At 34.8% G+C, this 15,688-nt stretch overlaps 1 protein-coding gene across 3 annotated transcripts in view; it reads left to right on the top strand.

Annotated features, from left to right (window-relative positions):
* Positions 1-15,688, top strand: part of LOC110039261 (endoribonuclease Dicer homolog 4) — a 131,791-nt gene that overhangs the window by 36,586 nt on the left and 79,517 nt on the right. For all 3 annotated transcript variants that reach the window (XM_020744268.1, XM_020744267.1, XM_020744269.1), the window contains 2 exons: positions 1,986-2,126; positions 2,208-2,274. In XM_020744268.1, the coding sequence (XP_020599927.1) occupies positions 1,986-2,126; positions 2,208-2,274 (208 nt within the window). The remainder of the gene's footprint in view (positions 1-1,985; positions 2,127-2,207; positions 2,275-15,688) is intronic.

The raw sequence follows: 15,688 nt of genomic DNA, 5'->3' as shown, positions 1-15,688 counted from the left end.
GGAGTTTGGAAGAAAAAATGGGTCATACTTCGAGATATGCCACCTTATCCGTTTCCGAAACAGGTGCATGTAGTGTTAGCCACTATGACCCTTAATAACTATATTAGGCGGCATCCAACTCGAGCTGATGTTGATTTCGAGCGTGTCGAGGTCAATGACGAGGAAGTGTCAGTCGAAGTTTTTGAATACCGCATTGGTCAATCTCTATCAACGGAGGAGAACGACAATGCCTCAATTTGCACGAAAGATGGGGAAGGTGCGAATGAAATGAAAGCCCTTCGTGAGGAGATCACTACCTCATTAGTTGGAGAGTGATTATTTCGATTCAGATCTGCTGTAAACACAATATGATTAGGGGTCTGTGTTTGTTTTCAAACAAATATTTCAATTTTAATTATCTCTTTTTTCATTACCTAATATGCTAGTAATTATGTTTTATGCTGCATTGCTTTTCAGGATAATATGAGTTCTAGGATGTCCGCTACCTCCCGACGAGTGGTTTGTCATTGTGGCCTGCAAACCACACTTTTGACCTCACGGCAAGCATATAGCTATGGTAGGAAGTTTTATACATGCCCCCGAAGCATTATCGATCAATGTAGATTTTTCCGATGGGCGGACAGTTTCTTTGACGCTGAGAATGATGTTGGTAGCGATTATCGAGCTTCAGATGACGATGGGCAGACACGGGAGCTACACCGTGTCATTGTTAGAAATAACATTACCATTATGCTACTCGTCGTGGTCGTAGTTTTACAGTTTTTTTTTCATTCTGCTTCTCCTAGCTAGTGGTTGAGTTGCATTTATGTACTCTGGGCTATTTTGGATGTACGAAACTGTATGAGTTCCTACGTCTTTATGTAAGAAAACACGACTTCATATGGCTTGAGGTGCTTTTATATATTTTATATTTTATGCTTCTAAAATATGTTTGTAAATTTTTATATGTATAGATGAATTAATATTTGTATACATTGATATATAGATAACGATAAATTTTAAACCTATATGTGTTTAAAATTGCAAACTATTTTTTAAAAATTATCTATAAAAATGAATATTGAAAACAATTTATTTCATTTAATTAATTAAAAAATAATATTTTTATAAAATTTTATGTATATTAAACCCATATTTATACAAATAAATCAAAAATTTTAAACAGTTTTAACAAATAGGAGCAGTTTGGTCATTTTTACATAAAACAGCTGGCTCACAACTTTTTTCACGCAGCTGCACCAAACAGACAGTCAACTTCCCCACAGCTACTTCCTGGGGCAGCGCAGCTGCAGCTGAAAAGCTGAGAATCTGCAACTGCGCCAAACAGACCCTTAGTGTTAGAGGGTGGTGAGACCTGCAATGCTGTATGGCGCTGAGTGTTGGCCTTTAAAAGAGAAGCATAATTCTAAGTTAAGTGTTGCCAAGATGAGAATGATTAGGTGGATGACTGGCTTTACACTTAGAGACAAAATGCGAAATGATTATATCCGTGATAGGGTTGGTGTAGCCCCAGTGACAGACAAAATTAGAGAAAGTCGTCTTAGATGTTTTGGTCATATTAAACGTCGACTATTAAATGATCCGTAGATGTTTTAGATTCGATTTAATTCGACTTGTGTTAAGAAAGGCAGAGGTAGACCTAGGAAGACTGGCTTATTGTATTAAAAATGATCTTAATTTACTAGAACTAAATGAAAATATGACACTAAATGCAATGGAGAAAATGATTCATGTAGCCGACCCCACGTAGTGGGATTATCGCTTTGTTGTTGTTGTTGTTATTGTTTTTGTAAAGGCAAAAATTCTGATAGGGTGCGGCGCACTCTTCTTCACCATTTTATTTAGATGCTTGTGGTCCTCAAATATAAACATTTTGGGAGAGCATAGTTACTTCATCAGCACGCGTATTGCGAGTTAACATATTTTTTGCGGCTATTAGATGTTTTGGATTTTATAAAAGTTTTGTAGCTTTGGTTAACATGCAGGTTCTCGTCATGACACCTCAAATACTACTGCACAACTTACGGCATTGTTTTATCCGGATGGAGTTGATTGCTCTTTTGATTTTTGATGAATGCCATCATGCGCAAGCTCAGACTAGACATCCTTATGCACAGATCATGAAGGTGATTTTACCCAAGCATTTATGATAACGGAACCCTTCACAAGGCCTGTTTATTCTAATCATACTATGTGAAACTGTTCAGGAATTCTATAAAGCTAACACTGCTAAGTGTCCTCGAATATTTGGCATGACTGCATCTCCTATCATTGGTAAAGGTCATTCAGCTCTTCAATTCTTATGCGTTTATTCTTGAAATTTATAGTCAGTAACTAGTGATAATTTATCCTGGCAAACCGTTCTATATTGTGTTTTTTTTTTGAAAATTATATTGTGGTTTTTAGTTAAATCTATGTTTCTGTTATTTGAGCCACCTTATTTTTCAATGTATTCCGGTCAAAGTTTGTTTGCTTCACGGTTTTTGCAAGTGTTAAAATTTTTCTACTTGCGGTAAATCCTGAAAGAATCCTTCGATTATGTGGCCAATGTAATCATAGAGTTTCACATTTATCAATTTTGGTCCCTCAACTATATAAAAGTGATTCAAAATGGTTTCTCTGACACTAAATTTTTATCAATTTTTTCTAGTGAGGAACTGATATGAGATCAATTCCGTATCACAATTTTTTATTGTTGATTAAATATATATAGTTGAGATACTAAATTAGGGAATTATGATGCTTTGTGATTAAATTGGTTACATTCTATAGTTTGGAGACTAATTTGTGATTTAATCATGTACTTTACGTATTGCTTTTTGAGAGGCCAGTGATTAATCATATTGGTTTTCACAGCGTTGCAATAATGAATATTGCAGATGCATTATTGTTCGATGTTTTTGCATTGTGGCCATGGAGTTATTTACATTTTTTTTTTAAGTAAATACAGACCTATTCATATAAACTGCCTATTTACACGCTAACCTACTTAACTAATCATATGCACACTCTAGTATTATAGGTTGTACGTATCCTGGAATGCTTGCATATTCGCTAGTGAATGAGATCAAAAGAAGCAACTAATGTGATTTAATACTTAAACTGGACTACACTTCCTTTGAAGATCTTAAGTTCTCAATTAATCAGCCAACCCTCCACCAATAATAACCTGAAAATGGTATGATACGTATTGTATCTAGTTGGTTCTTGAAGATAAAATTTTTCTTTACTGTTAGAATGGAACCTGGAGTGAAATCATATAGATGTAAAGAGAGGTATAAACACCCATTATAAGATTTCTATTAGAAAGAAAATAACTAAAAACAACATATAGTAGAAAAGGAAAGGAATAATAAAGAATCCAAGCTAATAATTTGGAATAAACATTAATTAATAATAGCTAGAACTAGCCATTAATAAATATTCTATTACTCCCCCTCAAGTTGAAGCATAGATGTCAGTCATATTTGAACAATGACCTTAATGAGAATATCCGCCAGCTTGCCATTAGATGGCACAAACGGAATACAAATCTTCTCTGAATCGAACTTTTCCTTAATGAAGTATCGGTCAATTTCAACATGCTTGGTGCGATCATGTTAAACTGGGTTGTGAGCAATGCTAATAGCTGTTTTGTTTTAATATCCGCCAGCTTGCCATTAGATGACACAAACGGAATACAAATTTTCCCTGACTCGAACTTTTCCTTAATGAAGTATCAGTCAATCTATGATTGGTGCGATCATGTTGAACCAGGTTGTGAGCAATGCTAATGACTGTTTTGTTTTCACAGAACAACTGTAGGGGAGCGAAGATTGTCATACGTAGTTCGTGGAACATAATGCATAATTAGAGAGCTTCACAAATTACCAGAGACATGAACCAAAATTTGTTTCCGCACTACTCCAAGCAACTACAAATTGCTTCTTGCTTTTCTTCCCTACACAAATGAGCAGTACGCCAAGGTAGATCATCAATCTTGGACAGACCCAGCTCAATGTGTGTCTATGTGAACTATTATAGAACGAGAGGTATGGTCGGAAAAAAAACAAACCTGAGCCCGATGTGCCTTTTAAATAGTGGAGAATCTGGTGGACATCTTGGAGATGGTGCTCGTAGGGATCATGCATGGATTGTCTATCCCAACTGCGTGACAAATGTCAGAGTGTGTATGGGCAAGATAGATGAGTTTTCTCATAAGACGCTGGTAGTGAGTTTTGTTTACAGGAACTGCATTAAGAACATCAAGAAGTTTTTCATTTGGATCCATCAGGACGGTCACTGGTTTGCACAGGAGAAGATTGTTCTTTGTTAAAAAGTCAATTATATATTTTCGTTGAGACGGGTAAATACCTTGAGATGTCTGAGCAACTTCCATGCCTAGGAAGTACCCGAGAGCTTCCAAGTCCTTCATTTCAAAGGGAATGAGAATGCCTTTCAAAGACTCCAATGTTGATAGATCATTAACTGTGAGAATAATGTCAACATAGACAATAATGATAGCTACCTGATTGCTGGAGGAATGCTGGAGAGCGTGGTCCGATTGATCCTGAGTGAATCTATGGCCTACTATCACCTTTGTGAACTTCCTTAAAAATGCCCGTGGTGATTGCTTCAATCCATAGAGAGATTTTTTGCAACCTACATACTTGCCCCTGGGAGGCAGTGGAGTCAAAGCCTGGAGGAAGAGCCATGCATATCTCCACTTTAAGATCGCCATTTAGGAACAAATTCTTGATATCAAGCTAGAATAATGGCCTATCAAGAGTCACTGTAAGGGTTAAAGGACTCGAATGGTTTTAATTTAGCAACTTGGGCAAATGTTTTCTCATAATCAACCCCATAGGTTTGGGCAAATGTTCAAAGAATTCTTTAGATTTAAACTTGGTGCTAAAAATTCATCGGCATCTCACAACTTTCTTGTCCCGAGGAAGATCAACAATATTCCAAGTATGGTTTCGTTAAAGGGCATTCATCTCCCTCATGACAATAGCTTCAATAGTAGATGAAAGTTGATAATTTGTCAGGATTGTAGCAAATGCTCTTTAGGATGGCGATAATCTACGAAAAGAAACATAGTTTGCCATGGGATAGAGAGAGCATGTCTGATTGTGCACCTTATTAGAGGAATTAACTTCCTCATTTGGAGTAGGAGCAGTGTTGGACGATGTTGTCTGGAGGGGATTTATGGTCCAACAAGGGATTAACGAGCTTCAGAGTAGGTGCATCAGAATGAGTACGTCGAGTGTAGACATGGAGAGTGGCAGGATGTGCTGGTGGAACCAAAGGGACAATGGGCTTCTTGGTGGTACGAGTAGTTGGTAGAACCAAAGGAACAAAGAGTTCCTCGATGGTAGGTGTGGGTGGAACATTCACAAAAGTAGGGTAAGGAACAACATCCAAGAACTCTAGCTCCCCCTCATTGAAGGCTGAGTTAGGAAAGTAGGGAGTACTTTTAAAAAAAAGAGACACTAGCACTCACGTAGACCTTTTTTGTGGTAGGGTCAAGTCATCGATACTTTTTTTAAGTGGCAGAGTACTCGATGACGGCTAAAGTGGAGAATACCCATTTGTTAGGAAAGCATGATCTCAAGACGCTAAAGGGGTACGAAAGTTGTGAATTTTTGAGGAAACTCTATTGATGAGATATGTGATGGTTAGAATGACATATTTCCATAAACGTTTTGAGATATTAGAGTTAGAAACGTTTTGAGATATTATAGTGAAATGTAATGTAGCGAGTAACGTCAAGGAGATGTTATTTTTTTCACTCAACTATCCCAATTTATTGTAGTGTCAATACATGGACTATGATGGAGGATGCCCATACTTACTAAGAATTTTTCTAATATAAAATTAAAAAATTCACGATCATTGTTATTCCAATGGTCTTGAATAAGAGTTTTGAATTGGGTCAAAATGAAGTGTGAATGTTTTTAAAAGTGATAGTAACTTTAGATTTATCTTTTAAAATATAGACGTTTGTCATCCAAGTGTGATCACCAATCAGTAAGAAACTATCATTTGTTGGTGTAGCTAGAAGTGCGAGAGGTTCCCCATAAATCATTTTTAATAAGAGAGAAAAGAACAAAAAGTGTGTTATTGTAATGTGGATATGGATAAGGAACACAATGTTTAGCTAACTGACATGTGTCACATTTGAAATTAGAAGAATTTTTATTATTAAACCTTAACGGATACAATCATTTTGAATATAAGAGAAAGGAACAAAATGTGTGTAATTGTAGGGTGGATATAGATAAGGAACACATAAATCATTTTGAACAAGAGAGAAAGGAGCAAAATGTGTGTAATTGTAGGGTGGATATACATAAGGAACACAATGTTTAGCTAACTGACATGTCACATTTGAAATTAGAAGAATTTTTATTATTAAACCTTAATGGTTACAATCATTTTAGATACTGGAAGTTAGGATAATCTAAACGATAGTGTAACAACATAATAAGATAATTAGTGGACTGAGATAAGCTGCAACTACTGGGTGGAATGTCATCGTTCTCCGTATTTTCTCTTAGAAGAAGTTGAGACCGCCAACCCGCTTAGTAGTTCTAATCATCCTCCCAAAACGATGGTTCTGAAAGACACAAACATCAGAGGAAAAATGAGCAACAGAATCAATGTCATATTTCAACTTACTCACAGATAAAATGTTACACTTCAGTAGAGAGGCATGTAATATAGATTCTAGAGTTAGACCTGTTGTTAAAACATCAAACTCTTTACCAGCAATCGTCAACAATTTTAACAATATCTTACCCCGAATAAGGATATGATGTCGAGAAGGCTTGAGAGCTTCTAGTCATGTGGTCCGTGATAGATGAATTAATGATCAATGAATTAGAAAAGACAAAAGAAGTGTCATACTATTTGTTATTTGATGAATGTGGGAGATCGACGGGTCGGAAGTGAGCGGACTGAATCCAAGCGTCTTGATTATGTGTTATATTTGACTTTTGATTGAGTTGGAGAATTCCAAATTGTTTTGGGCAGAGGTCTGTTATACTGTGTTGTATTCATAAGCTGTAGGGAGACCCTTGACAGCGGAAGATTTGGCCGACGGTTTGGATGCAGGTTTTCTGTGGAGCTTCCATCATTTATCACGAGTACGGTTGAGTTTGTGATAGTAATCACAAGTGGGGTGACAAGCCTGGGGTTGAAAGTTATTGGCGTTTTGTTTATGGGTTGTAATTAAGAAGTTTATGTTGTTTTCCTATCCTCCAGTCTGCTAAGGGACGGGGGTTGGAGTTGACCTTCGGGTGGAATCAAGTTTACTTAAGGAGTCCGCCGTGATTCTAATTTCCAACTGATCCAAAGGAGATGTTTAGTTGTTGAGACATCAGATGATTCAGGAAGCAGGAGGGGATAGATCTGTCGTAGGGAAGAAGTTTTGACAATTTGTGAAAGAGACCTAGTTCGACAGCCTTCCTCCTGGGTTGGAAACATGTATGACTAGCTGGACTGATGGCTGAACGTAAATCAGGCTGGCTATAAACAAAGAATAACATTGTACTGACGAACATGGAGGGAGATCGAGCAGTCAGGCTCTGTTTCCGGCTGCTAGACAGTCAACATGTGCCTTCCTGAGCAACACTCGGCCAACAGGAGGTAAAAACAGTGCCCGGAAGAAGCTCTAGCCAACTGGACTGGACTCGAGAGAGAGAGACTCCGAGATTCGGTTGGCCGGAGGAAGGGACAACGCTAGGAAGGATCAACTGACGGCAAGGAGAGGCACGGAGGCTACGTCAAGGACATGGCTTTGATAACACGTTAAAATTGATCTTGTTGATGCAAAGAGAGGTATAAATATTAATTACAAGATTTCTATTAGAAATGAAAGAAATAAAACCAGGATATAGTAGAAAAAGAAAGAAATTATAATGAATCCAAACCAATAAATCAGAATAAACATGAATTAATAATGGTTAAAACTAGCCATTAATAAAAAAGTTTAATATTTACCATTCTCAAAGACATTTGGATTGGGTTGGTTAGTTTGGTCAATTTCAATCATCTGTTATAGTTGCTTTTGCTAATTTAGTATCTCTAAAAAGATATTTTCATCTTTGAATTAATTTTTGTTCGTTACACATGTATATTTACTCTATTACTTTCGTTCACTAACCATTTCGTTGATTCACCTATCAATTGTCAGGACCTGGTTCAGAAGCTTGGAATACTAATGGTCAAACAATGGAAGAACTATCCAAACAATTTTATTTCTTAAATAAAAACATCTACAACTTAAGAGTCATTATATTTCATAAAAAAATAATTTATAATTATTCGTTCATATTTAAACTTTAACATCTGAAAGAAAAGTAAAAATTAATATATTGTACCTATCTCCCTAGGCTCCTTGGCGTCTGAAGAAAGGTGGATAGATATTATTCTCTTTTCGTAATGTTCAAATTACCACTTTTCCCCTTATTATTTGGAGAAATAAGAGAACGACTAGAACGAACAGAATCAAGGCCATTACAACTGACCAAATACAATATGAATCATAATATGAAAAAAGCAAAAACATGAATAAAGTTGCAATAGGAAACTCTCTTCAATAGCTTTCACAATTTGAACTTGTGGTGCCCAGATGGCCAGTGATTTGGGCCACCTAGTGGGGACAATTTCCACTCTTCCTTAAGCTAGATCACAGAGGTTGTAAAAACCCAGCTTGGTATTCAAATAAGTGAAACTGCTTGGAGGTAGGGATTTAGTGAAGACATTAGCAACTTAAAAATGAGTTGGAATGTAGATTAAATGTATGATGCCACCATAGATGTTTTTAGAGAAATTGTTTATCAATCTCAAAGTATGGTCCTATTATGATGCATAGGGGTTCTTTGCAATGCTAATGGTGGCTTGACAGTCAAAGAACGTTCTTATGGGATTGACCCCCGAGGCATCTTAACATATTTATTGACATTTGAAATCCACATTTTTTTGCAAATTCTCAAAGTAAATGTCGAATACTCAAATTATACACTAATTTTAGAGACCATTGCTTGCTTCTTGTTCCTTTATGTGACAACATTTCTCATAAATAGGAGTTATATTCAAATGTGGATCCTCTACCCGTGAGTTCTCCCGCCTAAAAAGCATCATTCTAAATTTATACATCCCTTTTATCTGATTTTTTAAATAATAATCCTCTACCTAGGATCTTCTTAAGAAATCTTAATATTTTATAAATATCTCCAAATATTCTTCATTTGTGCTATTCATATGTTGACTGACAATGCCGGCAAGATAAGCTATATCAGGTCTAGTTTGTGAAAGGTAGATAAGTTTTTCCACCAATGTATAGTTTCTTCCTTTTTCCACTATTATTTTTTTCCAATGAATATAAATTTCTGTTGAAATTCATAGGAGTCTCAGCAGGTTTACACCCTGTATTTCTGTCTCTTTTAGTATGCCTAGGTTGTTTTTTTTTATTGGGATATCACAATTCCCTTTTTAGACCTAACCACTTACATGCCTTGAAAGTATTTTATAGCTCCTAAATTCTTGATTTCAACTTTGGTGGCAAAAACCTCTTTATTCTTCCCAATCTCCTTTTCATCATCACCTGTCAGGACCTTATCTACGCAAACAATAAGCATAGTTTTTTATCTCCATGTGTATGTTTTATGAATAGTGTATGATCAATTTGACATTGGATGTACCCATTTGACTTCATAGTTTTGACAAACTTGTCAAACGAAGCTTGTTAAAATTGTTTGAGGCCATAAAGTGATTTTCTTAGTTTATAAATCAAATGTTAATTCGAGGCATTTTTTAGCCCTGGTGGGATCTTCATATAGATTTCTTTCTCAAGGTCTCCTTACTGAAAGACATTTTTGATATCAAGTTGATACACTTCCCATTCTTTGTTCACTGCCAAGGAAAGAAGAACTATTATAGTGTTTGGCTTAGTGGCTGGTGCATATCTCTCTTGATAATCTATCCCGTAAGGCTGAGTGAGACCTTTGGCTACCAACCTAGCCATGAACCTCTTAATTCTTCCGTCTGCTTTATATGTGACCTTGAACATCCATTTGCACCCAATGAGTTTTTTATATGGAGGAAGCTTTGTTAAGGTTCATGTGCCATTTAGATCAAGTACTTGGATCTCCTCTTTAACTACAATATTCTATTTTGGACTTTGAAATGCTCAAGAATAGAAATAGGTATCTGCACACTATAAAGATTTGATATAATAATTTTATAAGGTGATGATAACTTCCTATAGGCAATATACTCCTGGATAAGATAATCTGTATAAATATTCCTGGATAAGATAATTTGTGTAACTTTTCTTGTCTTTTGCACTGGATTCCATTGCCTCTGGAACTTTAAAGATCTGTGGATTGAGGTTTAGTTTTGAGCAGTTCTGTGATTGCATATTACCTTTATCTTGCTCAGTGAATTTCTTTTTCTTAGTGTATATTAACATCCTTGTGCATTTCCTTGTTGTCAATCTCCGATTGGATATCTTAAGTAGTGAAACATGGGAGATAAGATGGTTGAAGGAAAGTAAAATAGGTTGTGGTGTAGTGTGAGTATCCAAAGTAATGGATCAAATTTGATATCACTTAGACTCTCCCCCTGAATTTCAGATTTGAGATAATAGGATTGTTTTCAAAGAAAGTAACATTCATGGAGTTATAGTATTTTTTTTTTGGCGAGAGAGTAGCAATTGTTCCCATTTTTTCTAGAAGCATAACTATGGAATATATATTTGATGACTTTTGGGTCAAGCTTTCAGTGGTTTGGTTGGTGAACGTGAACGAACGAGACAATCAAATATTTTTAAAGGAAGATTTTATGAGAAAGTTGGAATAAGAGGGTATGTTTTCATCAAAATATTGAGAGGGGCTTTAAATCCAAGTACTCTGCTTGGCATTCTATTAATTATGTAGTTGGCTGTGAGCATTGCATGTCCTACAATTGAATGACAGACATCATAGAGACCTATATACTCCAAGAAGATATCTATTTGTTCTCTCTGTGATCACATTTTATTGTGCAGCCTCAACACATGAACTCAAATTGATGATATCATTATTTGAAAGGCGGGATCTAGAGATCATGTTGAAGTTTTCCTTTGCATTATCAGTTTTAATAATATGACTTTTGCATTAGAACTGAGTTTAAATCATATTATGGAGGACTGAAAGGCTTGGATAAAGTAGTCAGCTGCTACTTGCTGCAGGAATGGAATCCAACGATTATGATACAGAGCAACAAAGGGCTTGTAGGCTGGCTGGAGGGATTTCAGTAGCTGTAGAGAGGATTCCAACTGCTGGATGATAGTTGGAGAGGCTATGATGGATGGTGGAGAAATAATATTCTCTTATTGTATAATTTTCAAATTACAGCCTTTCTCCTTATTATATGGAGAACGACTAGTGCAAGCATAATAAAGGCCATTATAACTCACAAAATATAAAACAAAAAACGAAGGAAAGTAATACTGAATAATAAGAAAAGAATAAAAAAGAAATAAAACTGAAATAAAAAATTCCCTACAATAGCATCTATAAATTAAACCCGTGGGGCTCATATTGTCAGCTACCATCCGTGAATGTGTGCATGTTGCATTAAAAAATATTAGCAACTGAAAACAATTAAATGTGTAAAATGTCTCTAAATTATCATAATTCATATTTAAAATATATCTGCAAAAAAAATATTAGTAGTAAAATGAAAATAATAAAGAAATTAATTTTCTGACTATTTTTATTCATTTCAATTTCAATATTCTTCAATGTGAGTCGTTATTTAAATGTATTATGTAGTGTACTTTTAATCATTCAAATCCCATAAAAATGGTAGACGAATATTTTCGTTTTATTTTCATTTCCATTTTAGGTGCATGGTACATTGTATCCCTAGTCAGTACCATCCGTGAATGTGTGCATATTGCATTAAAAAAGAGAGAGAAACAATTACGCAACATACAAAGGCATGCCCATATGCATGATAAAAAGGCCCTATTGTTGCAGAGAATGACAAAAAGTTCTGATGACTCGGGGACCGATGTAAGAGAATAGTTCTGATGACTCGAGGCCCTCTTCTTTAGTGTACATTTAAACATTCAAATCTCATAAAAATGGTAGACAAATATTTTTCGTTTTTATTTTAATTTCCATTTTAGATGCATGATACATTGTATCCCCAGTCAGTACCATCCGTGAATGTGTGCATATAGCATTAAAAAAAAAGAGAAAAACAATTATGAAACAATTAAAGGCATGTCCATAGTCATGATAAAAAGGCCCTATCGTTGCAGAGAATGACAAAAAGTTCTGATGACTCGAGGATTGATGTAAGAGAAAAGTTATCAGTCATTTGGGCGCAAAAGTGGGCAACTCAATTGAGCTTATGGGGAAAAAAATGAAAATTAACTATCTAGGGGTGACTCCACATGCATGTATATATATATATATATATATTTTAATTTTTCTGTTTAGCATTTGGAAAAAAAAGAAAATTTTTACTTTTCAAAGAAGTACTCGAATAAGTAAAAATAGTTGCGATTGATTTCATAAATAAAAAGAATTATTATAATATAAAAATATATTTACGCACCTGTTTAACAGTGTCAGTTGCTTTTCCTCTAATCAATTTTTTTTTGGCTCATATATAATAACAATTTACCTTTGATTAACTCCATCTTTTTTGTCCTTTTTTTTTTCCTTTACCAGGTTTTCCTTGTAGCATTTAACACATCAAATTGATTACAAATATACAAATACTAAACATTAATAAACTTATATAAATTAACAACATTTAATTATGATAATATTATTAATCAAGTGCTTTTTATTAAGAATATTTCTTAAAAAATTCCTTTTTGGCATGCTTGAGTTCGGGGCAATATTATTATTGTTTTAAATTAAAGTTTTTTAAATCTTAACTTAGAGTTTGTTTTGGCAATTGCATCCGTTTGAAGAAGTAACCATGAAGTTGTTAAAGAAGAAACTGCTATTCAAAAAGTTGTGGTGGCTATTATAATTTTTTTCAAAAAGTCAAATCACAGCTTTCTAGCAAATTCTCTTTCTCTTTGTTGCTATGTCTTTTCCTTGCCTGCAGGCTCAAAAGTGCTCGCTCGATCATCAATAACACTCTCTCTCCAAATGATTGGATCTTTCTCCTTTCTTTCTTCATGCACACGACACACTCAAAACTCACCAAAAAGATTCTTGCAAATCGTTGCTTGCTTCTAGGCTTGCAGACTCTCGGTTGAGCGTCTCTTGACCACGAAAAAACCTGCATGAATATGGAATCATTGATGATGCGTGAGGAAGGCTCATGTGAGCTGCTTGAATCATTTGACAAGGGTTCATGTTCACGACGGCATCACTCACACGATTGAAGGAAGCACCACTCACACTTTCTTCTCTTTTGTCTCGCCTCACACAACCACACTATGCCGCTTCTCCTTCTCTTCCTCACCCTCCCACTTTGGCTTGCTCTTTCTTTCTCATTTGTTTCATTTGAATTAGAAGGAAAAAGGAGATTAGCCCTTGGATAAAGGCTGCGGGCGGTAGGGCTTCTCTTTGAATGAAACCAACAGAGCAAGTGTCAAGAGCATTTGATTTTATTTTTTTTAATAGTTAAATTACTTGAAGATTTGAAAAGTTTATCATTACACCAATACCTCAGGACGACATGAAAAAGGTAGGAAATATTACTTCAAAAAAACAAAAAAAAAAGAGAATATTGAGCGCCTTGGACACAACCCATTTGGGTTATTTTTGAAGTAGTGTTTTTTTTTTCAATTGGATTCTATATGTTTTTTTCCATAGAGCAATATGCATAAATGCCCTTAAACCCTGTAATTGTTTTGGTGGGATGGATTTCATAAGTTGCATTGCCTATGCATCGCAACAAAAATGCTTTTATTGGTGTAGTGTGATGACCCACCTCCTCTGCCCTTCGCACGGGTGGTAAAAACACATTTTCAAAGTTTTCTCAAGAATGAAAGCATAGGGAAAAAATGTGATCCTTAGTGCAAGTTTGTGCGAAAATAATATGGGGATTTCATTGAAAAACTTGCAACTAAAAATTGTTAATTTAAAGATTTGCATAGTTTTCGAGAAAACTTGTTACCAATGCATACACATATGAGCTAACTTGTTAAGTGAGAATGAAGTAGTAATTTTAACTTGTAAAAAGTGTTTATCATGTGGTGTGCAAAATATTACATTGTGAAGCATTCAGGGCATTGTATAAAAATATACAAGGTTAGAAAAAAAAAAGAACACTGGTACATAGGTGAAATCTCCATCCTTAATAAAGAGGCAATACTTTTGAGCTAAAAGTAACTTGAGAATATGAAAAACACATCTTTCATTGAGACTTCTGATAAAACAAGTTGCATTTTATATCAAGACATACATGCTAGTTGATGCAAATGCTGCAAATGTTTAATTAATATAAGTTCTAGTGCCTTTTGAGATGAACAAAATCATATTTTCATTCAAACGTTTGTTTTCATTAGACTTGAAAGAATTTAAGTCATTGAGTTGAACTCAACTGAGATGTGTGGAATGAGGCACTTGCATTATATGAATTGGAAAAATTTTTAAATACAAAAATATCAATAAAAATTAAGAAGATATAAGAAAACGAAAGAAAATTTCTAACAAATAATAAGGATGCAAGATACAAAAAATGGCAATATTGGGAAATAAAGAAGGAATTAAAACAAAATTACAAATCTTGAATGCTTCACAAAATTCTATGATAATTTCAAAAGCTATATTTAGAAATCCAAATCTTGGGGTTTTATCAAACCATGAAAAATTATATTTCTCACATAATACAAATTTTTATGTATATCAAGAGAAATGCATGTTCCATTTATAAGCTAATGCTTTACGTTGAAAGGGCAGAGTAACAAAAGTTTTTTATAGTGGAGTAGCGTTCAGTAATTTAATCAGGAATTACACTAAGATGCTTAGAAATGCATTTACTTAAGACCTTTTTGACTTTTTTATGGTAAAAAATTATCTAACCAGAAAACTTTATGGGTTGCCCTGCCTATGGACATCCTCAAAAACCTTGGATCTTTTCATAATCGGAGTTCTAAGTCCCCACATTAAGGTTGGATCCTCTACACATGAAGTGCTGAGTTGATAGGACCCTAAGCGTAATAGATTCTTGAAGTTTGATCTTCCACATGCAAATGATAGAGTTGGCAAAGGCAATGCAATAACCGTCCATGACCCGATCTCTTACATATGAAGTGTAGAGATGACATTGTTTATAGCTCAATAATTATTGAAAGCATGATCATTTATATAGAAAATGTAGAGTTGGTAATGCCCATAACCTAGCAATTTCTAAAGTTTAATGCCATATACATAAATGATGGAGTTGACCTTGGCTAAATGGAGAAGAAACTAGTATTATTCTAAGACAAGGAATGTAAGCTTATAGATTTGATTTTAATTAATGGTGCAAATTTTGAAGAATGTCTTATTCGATAAAAGAAACTTATAAGCAATTGATGAGTTTGAAGACCCACTGTAACTATACAAGTTTTTTTTTTCTCTCTCTATGCCCTAACATGCTTATGTATTATAAAATTGAGCTGATCAAACTCAACCCTTCGGTTGCTATGAATGATGGAACCATAAAATCTAAATTAGGGTTGTTGTGGATTCATTTTATAATT

Source organism: Phalaenopsis equestris, unplaced genomic scaffold, assembly GCF_001263595.1.
Source record: "Phalaenopsis equestris unplaced genomic scaffold, ASM126359v1 Scaffold236011, whole genome shotgun sequence".
Lineage (NCBI taxonomy): Eukaryota > Viridiplantae > Streptophyta > Magnoliopsida > Asparagales > Orchidaceae > Phalaenopsis > Phalaenopsis equestris.
Note: the sequence above shows the minus strand (reverse complement) of the source record. Positions and strands in the feature narration are given on the sequence as shown.